The sequence below is a fragment of the Scyliorhinus torazame genome, chromosome 25, assembly GCF_047496885.1.
Source record: "Scyliorhinus torazame isolate Kashiwa2021f chromosome 25, sScyTor2.1, whole genome shotgun sequence".
Taxonomy (NCBI): Eukaryota; Metazoa; Chordata; class Chondrichthyes; order Carcharhiniformes; family Scyliorhinidae; genus Scyliorhinus; species Scyliorhinus torazame.
In genome coordinates, this window is record NC_092731.1 from 20775429 (window position 1) to 20798680 (window position 23252).

Below are 23252 nucleotides of genomic sequence, written 5' to 3' on the forward strand. Positions count from 1 at the left end.
CTCATACCCTCCGCCGGGTCGGAGAATCACCGGGGGCTGGCGTGAATCCCACCCCCGCCGTGTCCCGAAGTCTCCGCTACCAGAGATTCGGCGGGGGCGGGAATCGCGCCGCGCCAGTCGGCGGGCCCACCCCCGCCGATTCTCCGACCCGCGATGGGCCGAAGTCCCGCTGCTGGAATGCCTCTCCCGCCGGCGTGGATTAAGCCACCTTTTGAACGGCGGGACAAGGCGGCGCGGGCAGGCTCCGGGGTCCTGGGAGGGGGGGGGTTGCGGGGTGATCTGGCCCCGGGGGGTGCCCCCACGGTGGCCTGGCTCACGATCGGGGCCCACCGATCCACGGGTGGGCCTGTGCCGTCGGGGCACTCTTTTTCTTCCGCCTTCGCCATGGTCTTCACTATGGCGGAGGCGGAAGAGAACCCCTCTCATGCGCATACGCGGGGATGACGCCAGCAGCCGCTGACGCTTCGCGCATGCGCGGACCCGCGTCGCCCGGCGAAGACCTTTCGGCCCTGGCTGGCGTGGCGCCAAAGGCCTTTCCCGCCAGCCGGTGGAGCGGAAACCGCTCCGGCGCGGGCCTAGCCCCTCAAGGTGAGGGCTTGGCCCCTAAAGGTGCGGAGACGTCCGCACCTTTGGGGCGGCCCGACGCCGGAGTGGTTCCCGCCACTCCATCACGCCGGGATCCGCCGCCCCGCCTGGTAGGGGAGAATCCCACCCCTGATTTGAAAGATGGCACATCGGACTGCATGGCGCTCGCTGAGCATATGGGGGAGTGCCAGCCATGATTGTGTCCTCAAGTTACAATCGTCAGGTTCTATTTGCCGCAACCATCCATTACAATTTTGTAAATTGTAGGCCTTAGGCCTCACGGATCGGCAGACTCCTGAAGCAGAGTTTTCAGCCCCCTTTGTGGGTGCGCATGGGGTGGGCGGGCATAAAAGACTCACAGCGTTGGCTGGTAGGCTGGCTCACCGGCACCATTCCGCGCATTGGTTATCTTCCCAGTGGCGCGGGATCAGGGAAGGGAGGTTAGCCAATTCCATGAGGTAAGTTGGTGAACAATTAAGAGAAAATGTCTGGAATTTTCGAATTGGACAGTAGGCCCCAACCCTGCGCACGTTGGTGAAAAGCCTGGGGACAGCCTCCTGGAGGCTCGTGCTCCAGGCAGGCCGGGAGAACCCTCACGGCCTACCTGCTTTGGTGGGGTGCGGGCGTCTCTATTATTGCCCATCCCTAATTGTGGTGTAGGTACACCCACCGTGCTGTCAGGAAGGGAAATCATAGCTACCCCTCCACGACGTTGGTCCCTGTCTGTTGTGACCGTTTTCTAACTTCAAAGCTGCTGATAGGGCACTTCGAGATGGAGGCACCCCCTCTCTCTCTCTTTCTCCCTGACCAGAAATAGTAGGCTGTAGCTCCTTCTCGACTGGAGGCCTACCTAGCAGCTTCAAAAGCCTGCCCGATGTCCCTAAATGGGTGGCAAGAATGTCCTCTGGCCGCTGTGGCTATTTCAAGGAAAATAATTCCCAGGTGACAGCTTTTCACACAGCACAAGGTCAGGGTCCCCCCCATCTGACCCCTTGACCTGGAACCCAAAATCCTGCCCTTGGTTGCCTGGCTACACCCCTCCCCCCTCTGCAGCAGGGCCCCGTCCTCCATCCGCCAAACCTCTTCCTGGATGGCAGTGCCCCTTTTAAGGGAAGGTTGTTCAAATGCAGTAGGCTGACTTTGCGCGATGTCTTCAGGGCCCCATCCACCATCCAGCCTTCCGAGCAAGCGACATTCATTCAGCTGATTTAAACGACCCTCAAACCCCGTAAATAACATGGGAGAGTGATGGCCCAGTCTGCCAGATAAATCACAGAGAGACACTTTTACTGATGGCCAATAGATCAGCTAAAAATATCAGTCAGAGCTAACCGCCCGCACGCAAAAACATGCATTAGTCTCAGCCCCCTGCGTAAAGAATATTGACCAGTAGGAAGAGCATTAAAAGGGCCAACACTGCAGTCAAAAAAGGAAAACTTTGCTTTCATGGCAAGAGCCTTTATTTCGCACCTTTAACCTAGTCCAGTAATCTCTCAGTACTCTGAGTGTACCTCAACACTCTAACTGGCTCCACCAGCGGTGATTTGCGGTGAGGTGCCGCAACGGCATGGCCGTTTTGCACACAGGAAGATCCCACAGCTGAGCGGCGAGTTGAACGACCGACTGGTTGACCATGGCGTGTGCAGCTGAGGGATGAAAGTCAGCCAAGATACAAGGAAACTCTTCGTCCCTCCTCAAATTGCACCATGGTCCCACTCGCATTCGTCTCGCCCATCGTGGTCCTGGGGAGGATCCTGGGAGTACCCTAGCTGACTGCCAGAAATGCTTCCAGGAAAGTACAAAGGAAGTGCAAAGCTTGTCCGTCAGAATGTTCTTCTTTCATGGGATTGTGGGTGTCGCTGGCCGGGCCCCGCATTTGTTGCCCTCCCGGTCTGCCTGCTTTGGTGGGATGCGGGCCTCTCTATTATTGCCCATCCCTAATTGCCCCTTGAGAAGGTGGTGGGTGAGCCGTCGTCTTGAACCGCTGCAGTCCACGTGGTGTAGGTACACCCACCGTGCTGTTAGGGAGAGAGTTCCAGGATTTTGACCCAGCGACAGGGAAGGAACGGCCGATAGATTTCCAAGTCAGGGTGGTGAGCGACTCGAAGGGGAACCTCCAGGTGATGGTGTCCGCTACCCTGGTCCTTCTAGATGGGAGCGGTGAGGGTTTGGAAGGTACTGTCGAAGGAGCCTTGGTGAGTTCCTGAGATGCATCTTGTCGATGATGCACTGTGCGTCGGTGGTGGAGGGAGTGAATGTTTGTAGAAGGGGTGCCATTCAAGCGGGGCTGCTTTGACCTGGATGGTGTCGAGCTTCTTGAGTGTTGTTGCAGTTTCACTCATTCAGGCAAGTGGAGAGTATTCCATCACACTCCTGACTTGTGCCTTGTAGATGGTGGACAGGCTTTGGGGATAGGGGAATCAGGAGGTGAGTTACTCACTGCAGGATTCCCAGCCTCTGACCTGCTCTTGTAGCCACAGTATTTATATGGCTGGATCCAGTTCAGTTTCTGGTTGATGGTAACCCCCAGGATGGTGATTGTGGGGGATTCAGTGCTGATAATGCCATTGAACGTCAAGGGGCGATGTTCGGATTCTCTCGTGCCGGAGATGATCATTACCTGGTACTTTGGTGGTACAAATGTTACTTGCCACTTATCAGTCCATGCCTGGGTATTGTCCAGATCTTGCTAATTATGGACACAGTAGTATCTGGGGAGTCGCGAATGGTGCTGAACATTGTGCAATCGGCAGTAAACATCCCCACTTCTCACCTTCTGATGGAGGAAAGGTCATTGATGAAGTAGCTGAAGATGGTTGGATCGAGGACACTAATAACACCAGTGGTTTTGTCTTTATTGCCCTCTCTGATAAACTACAGAAACTATCTGCCGCTCTTCAAGTTAAGGCAAGTTACCTGAAACCGGTTTTAACTTTGTCTTTTACAGTATGGGTGACAATAACATTCCGGCACTGTCCTGGCATCTCGTAAGTTGTGAGTTCAAACTCTGCCATTGCTACTTGGAAAATTGAATTCAATTCTGATAGTGTCGGGATGAGCATTGGAAATCTCCAGGAATCATGGAAAATCCGACAGCATTACCGCTGTCCTTCAGGGGATAAGATGTGCCATGTCTACCAGGTCCCCTCCAGGACACAGTAAGAAGTCTTACAACACCAAGTTAAAGTCCAACAGGTTTGTTTGGAATCACTAGCTTTCGGAGCACTGCTCCTTCCTCAGGTGAGTGAAGAGGTGGGTTCCACAAACACATATATAGACAAAGCCAATGATGCAAGATGATACTTTGGATGCGAGTCCCTTCAGGACAATAATGCACACTAATGTTGCCCTATATCCCCAGATATTTGCTGTATCCCCATTACAAATATGCCCTGTGCTCCTGTTTCTGTGACTCTGAAGATATTACGGGTTTACTTTGTTAGGAAAGTTCTATTTTTTTAGCACAGTCCCTGACTTCACAGAATCACGGAATTGTTACAGTGCATTCGGCCCATCCTGTTAGCACTAGCTCTTCCAATGAGCAGTTCATTTAGTGCCATCCTCCCACCTTCTCCCCGTAACCCAGTACATTCTTCCTTTTCGGATAAGAATCCAATTCCCTCTTCAAAGCCTCGATTGAACCTCCCTCCACCACGCTCTCGGGCAGCGCATTCCCGATCCTCGCTGCGTGAAAACGCTTCTCTTCATTATCGCCGTTGCTTCTTCTGGCAATCACCTTAAATCAGTGCCCCTCTCGCTCTCGATCCTCCCACCAATAGAAACGCTTTTTCCCCGATCGACTCTGAACACACCCCCGTGTGATTTTGAAGAACTCAATCTCATCTCTTCGCGACCTTCTCTTCCTCGAGGACAACAGCCCCAACTTCTCCAATCTCTCCGCGTGACTAAATTTCCTTCATCCCTGGGACCATTACAGAATTGTGGATTGGCGCGACACTGGAGGAAGCCATTCACCACATTGAGTCCATGCTAACTCCACCAAAGAGCCATCCACATCACCTTGTTCCCTGTTCTTTCCCCAAATCTCTGCTTTACCTCACGTGGAATCAGAGAACCCCGACAGTGCAGAAGGAAGCCATTCGGCCCATCGAGTCTGCACCGACACTCCAAAAGAACACCCTACTTAGGCCCACTACCCCGCCCTATCCCTACTAACCTAGCCTACACATCTCTGGACACTAAGTGGCAACTTAGCATGGCCAATCCACCTAACCTGTCCATCTTAGGACTTTGGAGGAAACCGGGGCACCCGGAGGAAACCCACGCAGAGGCGGGGAGAAGGTGCAGACTCCGCACAGACAGTCACCCAAGGTCGGAATCAAACCCGGGTCCCTGGCGCTGTGAGGCAGCAGTGCTAACCACCGTGCCCCCATGTGCCGAGGATTGGTTCCTCCAGGATTTATCCGATTGTGATCTTTAAGACTAGCCTTGAGCCTGCATCCGCCATTGTGAGCACCTCCCAGGTCGCAAGTGGTCACGGTGGACAATAGGTTTTCCTTGTGTCACGCCCTCCTCCCGCTGCCTTAAACCTCACGGGTGGTGAGGTCCGTCCGCGCCTGAAGCCATTGGATCTTTAACTCCACTAATCACTGATGCGCGATCAATTACACTCAAGACAAAGTGATTTCATAACTGAAGGCTTTAATCTACTAGAACTCTTCCCCAGCAGCTTCGATACAGAAAGTGAAGGCTGCTGGGACGGCACCGGTTCTTATACTCCGCCTGTCAAGGCGGAGCTACGTAATTACAGCCAATGGTAGACTCCCGGGTCTAACCAATGGTCATCAGCCTCTTAGGTACCGCAATACCTGGTACTACCACAATCACCCTCCCGTACCAGCTGAGAATTCTGAATTCTCTCTCTGTGTACTCGAACAGCGTCACCATTTCACTCGACAGGAGCTACGACCTGGCAGCAGTTGATAGGGTTAAGAGTTTGGCAGTGCATTCAGGTTACTGTGAGGAATATGCCAGATGGCCTTAAACAAGAATATAATTATTCCAATCCATGCCTATATTGATTGTCATATTGACTGCCTAATTTACAGGTTAATCCCCAGAGTGCGCTGCGCTGTCAGTTCCATTGAACTGGGGAAGTTTAACTGGCTACAGCAGGGTAACTCTTAAATCCACTTTGACACCAGGCCATTTCAAAGCCCACGCATCATCTCAATTTACAGCGGTTAAAGCCCGAAGGAGTCATTTTAATGGCAGCTGTCATTTTTCTAAAATATGAATTATAATCCTCTTTTTTTAATGAATAAGAAATTAAAGTACTCTACTTTATTTTCAGTTTCCCCTCAGTTTTCACAACCCCAGCCCTGCCACCTCTCTGGATTCTAGCTGGGCCTATATTGCTACAGATAGAACCATAGAATCCCGACAGTGCAGAAGGAGGCCGTTCAGCCCATCGAGTCTGCGCCGACCCTTTGAAAGAGCATCCTACCTAGGCCCACTCCTCCACCCAATCCCTGTAACCCCCACCTAACCTGCACATCTTTGTACACTACGGGCAATTTAGCATGGCCAATCCACCTAATCTGCACATCTTTGGACTGTGGGAGGAAACGGGAGCACCCGGAGGAAACCCACGCACACACACGGGGAGAATGTGCAGACTCCACACAGTCATCTGAGGCCCAAATCGAACCCTGGTCCCTGGCAGCAGTGCTAACCGCTGTGCCACTCCCGGCCGATGTCGGCAGCCTTCCCCGGAGGCGATTCGGCGAAGGAGAGCATTTGTTCCTGCCCTCCCCTTGGAGGAGAATAGGGAAGGACATCCTCTGTCGCTCCACTGTGCTCGCTGATCTACACAGCACCTCCCTCCCCGCCCGCCCTCCCTCAAGTAACCTCTTAAGATTAGAATTTTCATCCCTGTTTCCAAATCCCTCCATGGCCCCTCTCCCTCCCTACCTCTGTAATTACCTCCGGCCCCACAGCCCTCCGAGATCTCCGCACCCCTCCGATTCTGGCTCCCTGAACATCGGCAGAATTTAATCGTTCCGCCAGTAGCGGCCGAGCCTTTTCCGCTGCCTGGGGCTCCGAGCTCTGGAATTCCCATCCCGGAAACCTCTCCGCCCCTCCTGACCTCGCTCTCCTCCTTTCAGGCGCTTCTGAAAACCGACCTATTTGACTAAACATTTGGTCACCTAACCTAACATCTCCGCATGTGCACTTGCTGTCAAATTTTTTGTACAATACTCTTGGGACCTTTTCAATCATTAAGGGAGTAAAGTCGCCACAGTCCCAGATGACCAGAGGCTGCTTACCCCTTTGAGGGGGGAGAGCTGACTGGTGGTGATTTAACCCGAGGGTCACCACACCTCAGGTGAGGGGGCGAGGTTGAGAAGGCGGGGCCTTCGTGAATAATCTCAGCCAGTACGGGAATGGAACCCGAGCTGTTGGCCTCGCTCCGCATCGCGAACCAGCTGTCCAGCCAACTGAACGTTCTTCCAATTTCCAGCACCTCCTGTCTCAGCCGCGTGGGAGGAAGCTATGGAGGTCGAGCTATCCCAGCATTCATAGCAGCCGTGAATACACCCTATTAAGATGATAAGCCTGATCAATCCCATTGTTTTTGCTGTTCGTTCGTGGGATGTGGGCCTCGCTGGCTGGGCCCAACATTCATTGCCCATCCCTACCTGCCGCTGAGAAGGTGGCACTGAGCTGCCACCTTGAACCGCTCATCGAAGTAGGCATCTTACAACCGAGGCATTGCCGGGGCCGGAGCCATTGTAAAACGAAAGAAAGGCAACTGCATTTTGATAGCACCTTTCACAATGACAACACATTCCCAATGCCCCAGAGTCAATTAAGGACTTTTGAAGTGTGCTCACTGTTGTGGGGGCAGAAGCCAAATTACGCTCGGCAACTTCCCAGTTAACAGCAATGTGATTTGTGTGATTTGGAATCTAAAATTACTGGGCAGGACACAGGATGTCATTGAAGCCATCCCACGCCGCCGGGGAAACCCACGGGTGGGGGTGCGCTGCAAGAGGGAACACAGAATTCCAATGGCCAGAGAATTCCGACCAGGATTACTATCCACTGAGCCATTATCAGGATCAAAAGCATCTCTGAAAGGGGCGGGGCTAATTTTCGATGAGAATTTGGTGTGCTTAAGACGAGTGAGGACCTTTGGCCTCCTTCTGTCCAAAAGGTTCAAGGAAATCCTCTTCCAAGGAATACATTTCTTTCCTAAAATGAGCTGGTTGCTTATCAGGACAGGCCTGCGATCCCAATATAAGCAGGAGTGAGACAGTGCCGGGAGCCTACTGCTGCTAGATTCGACACTCCCTGTTATATACACAGAAGAGGTTCCCTGATTGGCCCACTAATTAGGGAACGCGTATTCCAATTGGCCAATCTCAAAGGCCTGGTCTAGGTCATTACAGATGGGCAACGAATGTTGGGCCTCGCCAGTGACACCCACATCCCATAAATGATTTTTTTTTAAAAATCATGTCTGTAGCGGCTCTCTGCTAGGGCCCACTTGGTCCCACTTCCCTGCCTGATTCCCGCTGCCCTGAAAATCAGTGAATTATCCAGTTGCCTTTCAGAAGCCCTGATTGAACCCTCCTCCGCCACGCTCACAGGCAGCCCGTCCTCGATCCCAACCACTCACTGCGATAACAAAAGGATCCTCCCACTTTGGCGATTGCTTCATTTGCCAATCGGCCCAAATCATCGCCCCCTCTGGCTCCCGATCCTTCAGCCAATAGGAACAGTCTCTCCCTCTCTACACTCTGCCCAGACCCCCTCCTCACTTTGGACACCTGCATTAAATCCCCCCTTCTCCGAGGAGGGCAGCCCCAAACTCTGCGCGCCTTCCCTGAAGTCTTCGCCACATTCCTAATGTCCGGAGCCCAGAAGCGGGCACAAGTTGAGGTCGAACCAGATGTTTATACTCGTCCATCGTAACATCCTTGTTTTTATACTCTGCCTGGTTTATATATGCCCAGGATATCGAGTGCTTCATTAACCTGCCATTGTCTTTTTGAAAATGAATTTAGAGTACGCAATTCATTTTTTCCAATTAAGGGGCAATTTAGCGCGGCCAATCCACCTACCCTGCACAACTTTGGGTTGTGGGGGCGAAACCCACGCAGACACGGGGAGAATGTGCAAACTCCACACGGACAGTGACCCAGAGCCAGGATCGAACCTGGGACCTCCGCGCCGTGAGGCAGCAGGGCTAACCACGAGGCCACAGTGCTGCCCTAACCTGCCATTGTCAATGGTTTGTGTACATATGCACCCATGACTTACCCACCGTGGCGCTCCATTCTGCCATCTAGAAGCGGCAGAGGCTTTAGTGGGAAGCTCTCTGTGTGGGATTGCTCCCGTTGGGATTTGCTGTGCGAAGCGGTGCTTTTTGCAGAAAAAGAAGATTAGGATGGGTCCTGGACCCTCAGGCCGTCTGTATCTCTCCGCGGCCTTGACCAGGCAGTGCTCCGTGCGGACGCGGGTTGCCAGAGATTGCATCCCTCTTCCACAGGGGCTGTTCCCCGGGTTCTGTTCGCACTCCAGTCCCACGCTTCTGATCTTTGGCTACCCGGTGTGGGAGGGGTCCAAGGGGAGGACAGGGAGTTTGTGTTGGGCAGATGGGGGAGGGGGGGGGGGTGTTGAAGGGCAGAGGGCCTCTCTGTCAGCCTATTCCTGGGCCTGACCAAGGTGGCCATTAACTGGCCCAAGTGGTGGTGAGACGGGAATGCGTTCAAATGGATGCTCTCCCTGGAGATGGTGCATGCCTCATCCTCTGGACCTCCGGGTGGGGGCTTCTGGGGGAGGGGCACTGCAGGGGTTGCTAAAGCCCATGATCCCCCTCTGAAATACTTTGTTTTGTTAATCAGCGGCTGTTTAGCACAGGGCTAAATCGCTGGCTTTGAAAGCAGACCAAGGCAGGCCAGCAGCACGGTTCAATTCCCGTACCAGCCTCCCCGAACAGCTTCAGCTGGAATGTGGCGACTAGGGGCTTTTCACAGTAACTTCATTTGAAGCCTACTTGTGACAATAAGCAATTATCAATTATCAAGTTACCTTTAAAAAATTGTTTTTCTTTATTGCCCTGCCCCTGTAGGGGGCTGTCACTTCAATAATTAATTGGATTTTTACTCAGAAGAGTGTGCTCCCAGTTCGCCCTGCTCTTGAACCACATTTAGAATTGCATCCTTTATTTAATAATGTTCTTCCCACCAAAATGAATCACTTCGCACATTTTCCACATTCAATTCCATCGACCACAATGTTCACCAGACTGTCTGTATCCTCTTAAACCTTGGACAAAAGCAAATCACTGCGGATGCTGGAATCTGAAACGAAAGAGAAAATGCTGGAAAATCTCAGCAGGTCTGGCAGCATCTGTAGGGAGAGAAAAGAGCGAATGTTTCGAGTCCGATGACCCTTTGTCAAAGCGAACAGGCAGAGAAAATGGGAAATACTTGCTGAGATTTCCCAGCATTTCTTCTTTCCTCTTAAACCTCATCGCTGTCATCCTCACCGTTCACAGTACTTTGATTTAGGTGCTAGATTTTCCTTATTTCGTCCTCCAATGGATTGTGGGCGGCGCTGGGCTGGGCCAGCCATTGTTGCCCATCCCTAATTGCCCTTGAACTCATTCAGGCCCATTTGGATTGGATTGGATTTGTTTATTGTCACGTGTACCGAGGTACAGTGAAAAGTATTTTTCTGCGAGCAGCTCAACAGATCATTAAGTACATGGGAAGAAAAGGAAATAAAAGAAAATACATAATAGGGCAACACAAGATATACAATGTAACTACATAAGCACCGGCATCGGATGAAGCATACAGGGTGTAGTGTTAATGAAATCAGTCCATAAGAGGGTCATTTAGGAGTCTGGTGACAGTGGGGAAGAAGCTGTTTTTGAGTCTGTTCGTGCGTGTTCTCAGACTTCTGTATCTCCTGCCCGATGGAAGAAGATGGAAGAGTGAGTAAGCTGGGTGGGAGGGGTCTTTGATTAAGCTGCCCGCTTTCGCATGGCAGCGGGAGATGTAGATGGAGTCAATGGTGTGATGGACTGGGCGGTGTTCACGACTCTCTGAAGTTTCTTGCGGTCCTGGGTCGAGCAGTTGCCATACCAGGCTGTGATGCAGCCCGATAGGATGCTTTCTATGGTGCATCTGTAAAAGTTGAAAAGGGTTAATGTGGACATGCCGAATTTCCTGAGTTTCCTGAGGAAGTATAGGCGCTGTTGTGCTTTCTTGGTGGTAGCGTCGACGTGGGTGGACCAGGACAGATTTTTGGAGATGTGCACCCCTAGGAATTTGAAACTGCTAACCATCTCCACCTCGGCCCCATTGATGCTGACAGGGGTGTGTCCAGTACTTTGCTTCCTGAAGTCAATGACCAGCTCTTTAGTTTTGCATTTCAGAGGGGCAGTTAAGAGTCAATCTCATTGCTTTGTGGGTCTGGAGTCACGTGTAGGCCAGACCGGGTAAGGACGGCAGATTTCCTTCCCTAAAGGGGGACATCAGTGAACCAGATGGGTTTTTACGACAATCGATGATAGTTGTCACGGTCGCCGTTACTGAGACCTGCTTTCAATTCCAGATTGTATTCATTGAATTACAATTCTACTCGCTGCCGGGGAGGGATTTGAACCCCTGTTCCCCGCACCCCCCACCCTCCTCCCTCCCAGAGCGTTAACCTGGGGGCCTCTAGGATTACTAGTCAACTGACAAAACTACTACACCACCAAACAGTTTTGAGCATCAACCTACAAAATCCTTCCAAACACACCAATGGCTGGCAGCAAGACTAGGAGAGGACAGAATGTTGGATCCTGTACCATTGTTCAGACTACAATATGTGTGTAAAAAGTGGGCGCTCGTTCCCGCAGCAACTCTGCCCCCCCCCCCCCCCCCCGCCCCCTCTGTGCAGCTGCAAGGTAGGATTTCAGTCGATGCTCCTTCTGAAAGTCTGCCCGTGTTTTTGCTGAGCACTGACGTTTGAACATGTGGGGCGGGGGGAAGTGTGGTTGGGAGGTGATGCCTCGCCCAGTCAAATAGCTCATTGCTTAGGTTCACACGAGAGTGACCACTTTCGGGGGGATTGGGGGGGGGGGGGGTATGGTGCTATTGCAGCGCCGGTTCCGCAATTTCAGGTAAAGCGTAGAGCTGCGATTTCGCCGCGCTCCAAGCCCTACCACCCTCCAGGACCTCCTCTGCCCTCCTCCGACTCCCCAAAAACGCGTCGGGGGCAGGTCGTAAAAGGAATCAGTCAAAGTTAGGGTTACGTTTAGGAAAAAGGGGAAGAAGGTGCTGGGTCACGGGGAGAAGGTGGAGGGAACGGCGTCAAATGCATTGCACCAAACCCGCATCCAAAGATGCGGAGGTTAGGTGGATTGAGTGTGCTAAAATTCCCCCTTGGTGTCCAAATGATGTGGAGGTTAGGTGGGGTTACGGGGGTAGGGCGGCGGGGTGGAGGAGGGTAGTGGATCGAGGTAGGGCGCTCTCTCAGGTGGTTGGTGTAAATTCGATGGGCCGAATGGCCTCCTTCTGCGCAGAAGGGATTCTAGGCTCATCCGGAGAGCCTGTGCAGTGGAATGATGGGCCGAATGGCCTCCTTCTGCCCTGCAACAGTGCTGTGATACAAATGCTGTGATTCTGTGAGGTGTGCAACACCCCAGCACTGCAGGACAAAGTACAGACCGAGTGCCAGCTGGCAAGGATTGGGTTATTCTGTGGGAAAAAAAATAGATGGAGAAAAGGAGAGACATGTGCATTTATATAGCACCTCTCTGGACCCTGGGTGGGCCAAGGGGCGCTGATGGAGCACTCTGAATCGGTGCTGTACCCCTGCAATCTCGCTCCCTGTTCGCTTTCTGGCTGCTTCATGCTGGAGGGCGGAGCAGTTTGAAGAGTTATGGGGAAATTGGTGGCTGTGGACGCGGTCCCGCCTCTAAACTCTCAGATACAAATGAGGCAGGAGCGCTCCCAGGCTCGGTACATGAAGCAAGAGAGAGAGAGAGAGAGGGAGAGAAGAGAAGAGGATGTGGGTGAACGAGTGCAGATCCCGACCACTCTCAAAGCCCTGTAACCTGCCAACCATCCCCTTGAGAGGTTGGACGTGAGAGTGAATGTGTGCAGATAGAGACACGGGGGGGTGGGGGGGAGAGCATCAAAGAACTTTGAGAGATTTCTCTCTGTGTGAGCAGCTTGTTTCTCTCAGTGAGTACAAATTCTCTCTCTTTTAGTAACATTCTCTCTCTCTCCCTCTGAGTAACTTATTTGTCTCTCTCTGTGAGTAGCTTATTTCTCGCTCTATCTCTGTTAGTAACTTTCTCTGTCTCTGAGTAACTTATTTGTCTCTCTGAGTAACTTATTTCCCTCTCTCTGTTAGTAACTTTCTCCCTCTCTCTCAGTAACATTTTCTCTGTTAGTAACTTTCTCTCTCTGTCCCTCTGAATAACGTATTTTTCTCTCTCTCCCTCTCTCTCTGAGTAGCTTATCTTTCTCTCTCTCTCTGTAAGTAGCTTTCTCTCTCCCTCTCTCTCTGAGTAACATTTTCTCTGTTAGTAACTTTCTCCCTCTCTCTCAGTAATATTTTCTCTGTTAGTAACTTTCTCCCTCTCTCTCAGTAATATTTTCTCTCTGTTAGTAACTTTCTCCCTCTCTCTCTGAGTAACATTTTCTCTCTCAGTAACTTTCTCTCTCTCTCTCTCTCTGAGTAACTTATTTTTTTCTCTCTGTCAGTAACTTTCTATCGCTCCCTCTCTACCTGAGTAATGTATGTTTCTCTCTCTTTCTGTTACTAACTTTCTCTCTCTCCCTCTCCCTCTGAGTAACCTATTTCTCTCTCGGTGAGTATTAATCCCTCTCTCTCCGAGGAACTTATTTTTCTCTCCCTCTGTTTGTAACTTTCCCTCTCTGAGTAATTTTTCTCTCTCTCTCTCTGTGAGTAACTTTCTCTATCTCCCTCTCTGAGTAACTTATTTTTCTCTCCCTCGGTTCGTAACTTTCTCTGTCTCCGTCGCCCTCGCTCTCTGAGCAATTTTCCTCTCTCTCTCTGTGAGTAACTTTCTCTATCTCCCTCTCTCTCTGAGTAACCTATTTCTCTCCTAGTGAGTCTCCCTCTCTCCATCGCCCTTTCCCTCTCTCTCTGAGTAATCTATTTCTCTCTCAGTCGGTATCTCTCTCTCTCGCTCTCTCTCAGTAAGTGGAGAATGGGTGACTCTCCTGACCTGCAGGCTAATGGTCAGAATAATCGGACTTGTCAGACCACAATTGAGATCCTGGAGGACAGCAAGCCGGTGGTCAGCATCCTAATGTTCTCGGGTGGGCTGGTGGGTAATGTGTTGGCCCTGGTGCTGCTGGGGATGCACAGGAAGGAAATCCGGACTAAATCCTCCGTCTTCTGCATCCTGGTGACCGGGCTGGCAGTCACGGACCTGATGGGCACTTGTTTCCTCAGCCCGGTTGTCTTCATCTCCTACGCCCGGGAGAGGTCCCTGGTGGGTCTGGTGGGCGACCACACCCTCTGCGACTTCTTCTCCTTCGCTATGACCTTCTTCGGGATGGCCTCCACCCTCATCCTCTTTGCCATGGCTGTGGAACGTTGCCTGGCCATCAGCCACCCCTACTTCTACTCCCAGCACATGGGCAGGGGTTTTGCCAAGGTCTGTCTGCCGGTCGCCTATGCCTTCGCTGCCTCCTTCTGCATCCTGCCCTTTGTCGGTTTCGGGGAGCCCCGGCAGTACTGCCCGGGCACCTGGTGCTTCCTGCAGATGGAGCCCGGCAATTCAGCTGCAGTAGGCTTCTCCCTGCTCTACGCCAGCCTCATCTCCTGCCTGATCGTGGCCATCCTGGTATGCAACGGCTCGGTCATCATCAGCCTCTGCAAGATGCACCGGAGCCAACGGAGCAGGAGGGGATCGGTACCCTCTTCCCAGAGGAGGAGGAAGAGCTGGTTCGGTCAAAGGGAGGAGGAAGTAGACCATCTCATCCTGCTGGCTGCAATGACTGTGATCTTCGCCATCTGCTCCCTGCCACTCACGGTAAGCCCAGTATTTTTAATGTCTGCTCAGTAGAATTCCCATAGAAATCCCAGTAAGAAAACCAGCTCCGAATGCTCAAATCCCAGTGACAAAAAACAGTTCAAAATGCTTGACCGTTCGTAAGAAAACCAGCCTTAGAATGTTCAAGTTCCAGTAAAAATCTGTGGTACAGGGCTTTCATTTTAAGATGTACAGGACCAGTTCGGACAAGTTTTCCATTACCAAGTTTGTTTTTTTTACTGGTTCTGTTTAATTCTGGGAAACGCATGCAGTTATTGTGAAGGTGCATTTTGCAAAAGTACAATGATCTCCAAATGTTGCTGGTAAATTTCGAAACAACTTGTCCTGTGAAACTTTGCTGGGCATTTGAAGAGACTGAGGTGAACTCACCATTTACATGCTCCCAGGGGGCAACCTTAGAAGCATAGAATTTACAGTGCAGAAGGAGGCCATTCGGCCCATCGAGTCTGCACCGTCCCTTGAAACGAGCACCCTACCCAGGCCCACACCTCCACCCTATCCCCGTGACCACACCCAATCTTTTTGGATGCTAAGGGCAATTTAGCATGGCCAATCCACCTAACTTGCGCATCTTTAGACTGTGGGAGGAAACCGGAGCACCCGGGGGAAATCCACGCAGACACGGGGAGAACGTGCAGACTCCGCACAGACAGTGACCCAGCAGGGAATCGAACCTGGGACCCAGGAGCTGTGAAGCAACTGTGCCAACCACTGTGTGACCAAAAAAGGCTAGAAGGGGTTATTGGGTTACAGGGATAGGGTGGAAGTGAGGGCTTAAGTGGGTCGGTGCAGACTCGATGGGCCGAATGGCCTCCTTCTGCTCTGTATGTTCTATGTGCTCATCTCCGCCATGGCAGTTTGAGAATTTAGGTTCAGTAATACGAGGTAGGGGTGGTGTGGGTGGGTAGGGGTGGCGAGGGGAGGGGGTGGCGAGGGAGGAGAAGCTGGATGTAGAAAATGAGGTTGTGAAGGGTAACTGCAAAGAAGGGTCATATTGGACTCGAAACGTTAGGTCTGTCTTTCTCTCTCCACAGATGCTGCCTGACCTGCTAAGTTATCCAGCATTTTCCATTTTTATATCACATGTACAGAATCTGCAGGATTTTGGTTTTATGTACGCACAAATGTATGTTGAGAGTGTCTTAAATCCCCTGCATCCCATCCCAGATCGTCCATTGTGTCATTTTCGAGGACAAAATCCATCTACCTTACATGGTGGTGGCAGCTCTGTGACTCTAGTCCCAGAATGACTCTTACTCACCCTCTGCAGTGGCCCAGCGAGCCACTCGGTTGTGGCGACGAGGATTCGGGGCAATTAATGCCAGCCTTGCCCGCGGCACCCACACCCAGAGAACAAACATGTCAAATTTTATGTCACCCATGTCGGCAATCGATTTTTCCTAAGTGATTCTAAAGTTAGAACAGGTCAGAATGCTCTCGGAGCTATTGTTTAATTGACAATATAATTCAGTGGCTGTTACACTCTATAAAGCATTCCTGAGATCTGATGAGATGCTGCATAAATTCTCTTTATCATAGATCATAGAATTTACAGTGCAGAAGGAGGCCATTCGGCCCATCGAGTCTGCACTGGCTCTTGGAAAGAGCACCCTACCCAAGATCAACACCTCCACCCTATCCCCATAACCCAGTAACCCCACCCAACACTCAGGGCAATTTTGGACACTAAGGGCAATTTATCATGGCCAATCCACCTAACCTGCACATCTTTGGACTGTGGGAGGAAACCGGAGCACCCGGAGGAAACCCACGCCCACACGGGGAGGATGTGCAGACTCCGCACAGACAGTGACCCATGTCGGAATCAAACCTGGGACCCTGGAGCTGTGAAGCAATTGTGCTATCCACAATGCTACCGTGCTGCCCAAGGTGTTTATGTCAAAACACCTTGTCACAGCTCGGTGATAAACAACTGTAATCTTCAACTCCTAAATCAAGTGGATGCCTTTTTTGTTAAATGCAGCATTCTCTGACAATCTATAAAACGCCGTTTATTTTCATGTCACAAAGCCCTGGGGAGGTAAGCTCATTACGTTTTCAAAAAGACACAATTTATTTTCTGCTATTTTGGGCTTCAGGTTTGAGGAGCTCCTGGTAAAGTTACCCAACAGCGTATTTGATACAATAGGTTGTGAGTTAATATTCCAGCCCAGAATCCGGAGTGCTACGGTGACCACCACCCTGCCCGAGGACCCTGCCGGCTCAGTTCAGCTGTTCGCTCCGTGCCATTGTTTTGAAGAAGAGCAGGGTGGGGTGGGAATGGTCCCTCCAGTGTCCTGCCTAATATTTATCCCTTAGTCGACCTCACTGAAGCAGATTATCCGGCCATTATCACATTGCAGTTTGGGTGGGATCTTGCTGTGCACACATCGGTCACTCGGTTCTGAGATTACAATAGTGACTATTGTTCAGAGGTACTTCACTGGCTGTTGGTGCTGTGGGGTGTCCTGGGGTCACAAAAGGCGCTATGTATTTTTTAAATATAAATTTAGAGTACCCAATTCATTTTTTCCAATGAAGGGGCAATTTAGCGTGGCCAATCCACCTACCCTGCACATCTTTTGGGTTGCGGGGGCGAAACCCACGCAGACACAGGGAGAATGTGCAAACTCCATACGGACAGTGACCCAGTGCCGGGATCGAACCTGGGACCTCGGCGCCGTGAGGCAGCAGGGCTAACCCACTGTGCCACCCGTGCTACCCTCTGAAAGGCGCTATGTAAATGCAAACCTTTCATTCCCGTAAAGCACCTGGGAATGTTCTGACAAGGTAAAAGCACATTTTAACGCAAGTTGCTCACAAGCTTTTAACCATCGTCGTCTTCTAACGATGGTAAAGAAGTGATTATTCGGCCAATTTTTAAAAAAAATTAAAATCGTTTCAGGCAAATTCCAGACCGGAATAGTTGGCAAACTAAACAACAAGGTTAAATGCAATTGGTGGATGCTTCACAGACCCTGCTGATGAGTTAATTGCTTTCAAGAACAATTGTAATTAGATAATAAGGAATTTCCTTGCGGCCGGTGTGCAGCCAGCTGACGTCCTTGCCCCAGCTGAATCTGCTTGGTCTGGTTGTGTGTATCACTTGGTAATGAGCTGCTGTTTTGCATTACCGGAGTATTGAATATTGCCATTGGGATTGTCAAACAGAGGGACAGGGACTAATGTGAATGGCAACACTGAATTATTGAGCAGCACAGATGCTCATCACTGAGGTAAACAACAGACATTAATGGGAGTTTCGCTTGAGCACATCCAGAAAGAGACTTGTTAAAATTGTGTCCCGTTGAGTGAGGAGGTATACGCTTGTTAAGTTTTACACTGAGTAAATGTACTTACTTCTCACTTAGTGAAGATTGAGGACAGTATAATCCTTCATTAACTGGTTAATTTGAAGACGGCAAACTCCAGAGTATGAATCCCAAACTAATCCCACTGCCTCGCTCACTCCCCACGGCCCTGTATCAATCACAAACTAACCCCACTGCCCTGATCCTGATGTGTTGGGTGTTCTGGATCACATACAGGTCACCAACACTTGAATTAGTGCAACACTATTTTATTAAAAGGTTAACTATTTAAACATACTTGAACTGTGGGTAAATACGATACCAGCTTTAACTAAAGACCTTTGCCTTGTCCTAACCAGTCGATGCACTCAGCACATGGTGAATGTCTGTGTTGCAGGCTGTGAGCTCTGTGCTCCTAGCTAGCTGCTACTCGAATGAGCGGGAACTCTGATGCCCCCTGTCTTTATAGTGCGTGTGCTCTCACTGGTGATTGGCTGCGGTGTTGTGTATGTTGATTGGTCCCACTGTGTGTCCATCAGTGTGTGTCTGCACCATGATATACTGGTGTATATTATGACATCCCCCCTTTTATATAACAAATGTGCCTGCGTGACAATAAATAGTGTGTGGTGGATGTTCCTGACTACGTGTGTGCAAAATGTTTACAGGACTATGTACATAAAACTAAGCTATTTACATGGGAAGGTGCCTGGTGCAGAAAAAAACAGTGTGTCACACAAATAACGAGATGAACACTATATACAAAACATTTGAACGATTAAACGGAAGAACAGAACAGACCAGAGAGTCCATTAGTGCAAAGTTCGCAAATTAAGTCTCTGAGGTAGGCGACGAATTCTGGTTGACCGCCCCAAGGGTGGGTCAGGAGCCGCCGGCTGAGGAGCGGGCTGGACTGCGTCAGAGTGAGGAGGATGCAGAGTGACCGGAATCTCCGCATAGTCCAGGTCTGGGTCAGCAGGAGGGCGTGGCACTGGCGGAGGATCACGTAGCGAGTGCGGAACGAGACGAAGGGCACGCCGATTGCGGTGCAGAATGGAACCATCCGGTAGACGAACCAGGGACGAGCGGGGAGCCACCTGCCGAAGAACCACAGCAGTTGCAGACCAGCCACCATCCGCAAGATGGATGCGGATGTTGTCATCTGGAGCCAGAGCAGGGAGATCAGCTGCACGGGAGTCATGAGCCGCCTTGTGCTGTGCACGAGACAGCTGCATCCGTTAAAGGACCGGAACGTGGTCGAGGTCTGGGACATGAATGGACGGCACCGTCGTCCCCAGGGTGCGACCCATGAGCAGCTGGGCTGGCGACAGGCCAGTGGACAGTGGGGCGAAGCGATAGGCCAGCAAGGTGAGGTAGAAATCAGGCCCAGCATCGGCAGCCTTGCAGAGGAGCCGTTTGACTATATGGACGCCCTTCTCCGCTTTGCCATTGGATTGGGGGTACAGGGGACTGGGTGTCACATGCACAAAGTTGTACCTCCTAGCAAAGTTGGACCATTCCTGGCTTGTGAAGCAGGGGCCATTGTCCGACATCACAGTGAGTGGGATGCTGTGTCGAGCAAAGGTGTCCTTACAGGCACGGATGACTGCAGACGATGTGATGTCGTGTAGACGTACCACCTCCGGGTAGTTTGAAAAATAGTCTACAATCAGAACATAGTCCCTGCCCAGCACGTGGAACAGGTCGATGCCGACCTTGGACCAAGGGGACGTGACCAACCCATGGGGCTGTAGGGTCTCACGTGGTTGGGCCGGCTGGAATCGCTGACAGGTGGGGCAGTTGAGCACTGTGTTGGCGATGTCGTCATTAATGCCGGGCCAGTACACTGCCTCTCGGGCCTGTCGGCGGCACTTCTCCACGCCAAGATGGCCCTTGTGTAGCTGTTCCAAGACAAGCTGGCGCATGCTGTGTGGGATAACAATGCGGTCCAGTTTCAGGAGGACACCATCAACTACCGCCAGATCATCTCTGACGTTATAGAACTGCGGGCATTGGCCCTTGAGCCACCCGTCTGTTAGGTGGCGCTTGACACGCTGTAGCAGGGGGTCAGCCGCAGTCTCGCGTCGAATTTGGACGAGGCGTTCATCCGTGGTCGGTAGATTGGAGGCCACGAAGGCCACATGGGCGTCAACCTGGCAGACGAATCCCGCTGGGTCACACGGGGTGTTGACTGCCCTGGACAGAGCGTCGGGTATGATCAGGTCTTTGCCCGGGGTGTATACGAGCTGAAAGTCGTATCGCCGGAGTTTGAGCAGAATGTGCTGGACGCAAGGCGTCATGTCGTTCAAGTCTTTCTGTATTATATTGACCAGCCGGCGATGGTCGGTCTCGACGGTGAATTGGAGAAGGCCGTACACATAATCATGAAATTTGACGACAACTGTCAACAGGCCCAGGCATTCCTTTTCTATCTGCGCGTGGCGCTGTTCCGTGGGGGGTCATGGTGCGTGACGCGTATGCAACGGGGGCCCATGATGAGGCCTCATTGTGTTGCAGGAGCACTGCCCCAATGCCAGATTAACTGGCATCGGTCAAATTTTTTGTCTCTTTCGCTGGATCAAAAAAGGCCAATAACGGGGCCGTGGTAAGTTTGGTTTTAAGTTCTGTCCATTTGCTCTCGTGGGCAGGAAGCCATTGGAAGTCTGTCGTCTTCTTGACCAGGTTCCTGAGAGCTGTGGTATGAGAGGCGAGGTTAGGGATGAACTTCCCTAGGAAGTTGACCATGCCCGGAAAAAGGAGGACCGCCTTCTTATCCTCTGGCGTTTTCATGGCTGTGATGGCAGCCACCTTGTCCGCATCCGGCCGCACACCCAACTGGGAGATGTGGTCCCCGAGGAACTTGAGTTCCATCTGGCCGAAGGAACATTTGGCCCTGTTGAGGCGTAGGCCCTGCTCTCGTATGCGTTTGAACACGCGCTGGAGGCGACTGACATGACCAAATGATTATGTCATCAAAATAGATGCGAACACCTTCAATGCCTTCCATCATTTGTTCCATAATCCTGTGGAACACTTCTGAAGCAGATATGATCCCAAACGGCATCCTTTTGTAACAATATCTGCCAACGGGGGTATTAAAGGTACAGTTTCCTGCTGGATCTGTCTAGTTGAATTTGCCAGAATCCTTTCGAGGCGTCAAGTTTGGTGAAGAGCTTGGCCCAAGCCATCTCGCATGTGATCTCTTCGCGCTTGGGGATTGGGTAATACTCCCTCATTGTGTTGAGATTCAGGGGCAAAATTCTCCCCCAACTGCGCGATGTCCGCCGACTGGCGCCAAAAACGGAGCCAATCAGACGGGCATCGCGCCGGCCCAAAGGTGCGGAATGCTCCGCATCTTTGGAGGCCGAGCCCCAACATTGAGGGGCTAGGCCGGCGCCGGAGGGATTTCCGCCCCGCCAGCTGGCGGAAATGGTGTTTGTTGCCCTGCCAGCTGGCGCGGAAATGCGGCGCATGCGCGGGAGCGTCAGCGGCCACCGACAGTTTCCCGTGCATGCGCAGTGGGGAGAGTCTCTTCCGCCTCCGCCATGGTGGAGGCCGTGGCGGAGGCGGAAGGGAAAGAGTGCCCCCACGGCACAGGCCCGCCCGCGGATCGGTGGGCCCCGATCGCGGGCCAGGCCACCGTGGGGGCACCCCCTGGGGTCAGATCGCCCCGCGCCCCCCCCAGGACCCCATAGCCCGCCCACGCCGCCTGGCCCCGCCGGTAAATACCAGCTTTGATTTACGCCAGCGGGACAGGCAATTTCTGGGCGGGACTTCGGCCCATCCGGGCCGGAGAATTGAACGGGGGGTCCCGCCAACTGGCGCGGCCCGATTCCCGCCCCCGCCCAATCTCCGGTACTGGAGACTTCGGATCCTTTGGATCAATGCAGATTCTGAGCTCACCGGAAGGCTTCTTTCTGCACATCATGGAACTGACCCAGTCGATTGGTTCCGTAACTCTGGAGATCACTCCTTGGTCTTGGAGGTCCTGCAGCTGCTGCTTGAGGCGGTCCTTGAGGGGTGCTGGGACTCTGCGAGGTGCATGCACCACAGGCGTGGCGTTCTGTTTGAGTATGATCTTGTAAGTATATGGGAGCGTGCCCATGCCTTCGAAGACGTTGCGGTGCTGGTCGATGATGGCGTTGAGTTGCGCCCTGAAGTCAGCATCCTGGAAGGCAGACGTGTCATCAGGAGAGAGAGAGTGAACCCTCTGAACGAGGTTCAACAGCTTGCACGCCTGTGCGCCAAGCAGAGAGTCCTTCGAGGAGCCCACGATCGCGAAAGGAAGGATGGCTTTTCGTGACTTGTGCATCACTTCGAGTTGGCACGAGCCGGTAGCAGGAATGATGTTGCCATTGTAGTCCAATAACTGGCAGGCTGATGGACGGATGGCTGGTTTGACACGAAGGCTTTGGAAAGCAGACCACGCAATGAGATTGGCGGAGGCACCAGTGTCCAGGCGGAATCGTATTTGGGACCGGTTGACCGTCAGGGTGGCACACCACTCATCGTCTGGAACGATGCTGTATACCGACAGCGGCTGGTGTCTTTGCTTCGGGGACAGCCTGTTTTTCGTTACGACACTGACTCGAAAAGACGCCTTCGGGTCCTCGGTGTCACTGCTGTGTGGGAGGTCCACATCGGGCTCGGTGACCGTGAGTTGAATTGCCCGAACATTCCTGTGAGGCTGGCTGAAGCGATAATTGGAAGGCTGAGCTGCTCGACAGCAGGCAGCATAATGGCCAAGTCTTCCACATCGTAGGCATTGTCGAGATTTTGCGGGGCATTGATGCTTTAAATGGGCGGAGCCACAGTTGCCGCACGTCGTGATGTCAGCACGTTCGCTGCGCCATCGCGCATGCGCGGTGCGGTCCTGCGTGGTGCGCGCCTGCGCATTACGTTCCTCCATGTCGCCGTCCTCTTGGTGCGTACAAGCGCAGGAGTCCGCAAAAAGCGCGCGAAATGGCCGCCCTCATCCAGGCTGAGACCCTGGAGGTGCTCAATCACTTGGACCCGTTCCGCCTCGTGGGGACCTTGCCGCGCCGTTTCAGCCGCTTGTATATGGGAGTACCGACTAGTGGCATTTTCATGTAGGACACAGGTCTCGATGGCGGTCGCTAGGGTGAGTTGCTTTATTTTGAGGAGCTGCTGACGTAGGGGGTCCGACTGAACACCGAAAACGATCTGGTCGCGTATCATGGAGTCGGAGGTGGGCCCATAGCTGCAAGATTGCGCAAGGATGCGGAGGTGCGTTAAAAAGGATTGGAAAAGTTCGCCCTTACCCTGCAAATGCTGCT

At 52.2% G+C, this 23252-nt stretch overlaps 1 protein-coding gene across 1 annotated transcript in view; it reads left to right on the forward strand.

Annotated features, from left to right (window-relative positions):
* Positions 1-12569: 12569 nt before the first annotated feature.
* ptgir (prostaglandin I2 receptor) overlaps positions 12570-23252 on the forward strand; it is an 84543-nt gene continuing 73860 nt past the window's right edge. Inside the window, exon 1 of the mRNA XM_072490137.1 lies at positions 12570-14623. Within this exon, the coding sequence (XP_072346238.1) occupies positions 13793-14623 (831 nt within the window). The 5' untranslated portion in view covers positions 12570-13792. The remainder of the gene's footprint in view (positions 14624-23252) is intronic.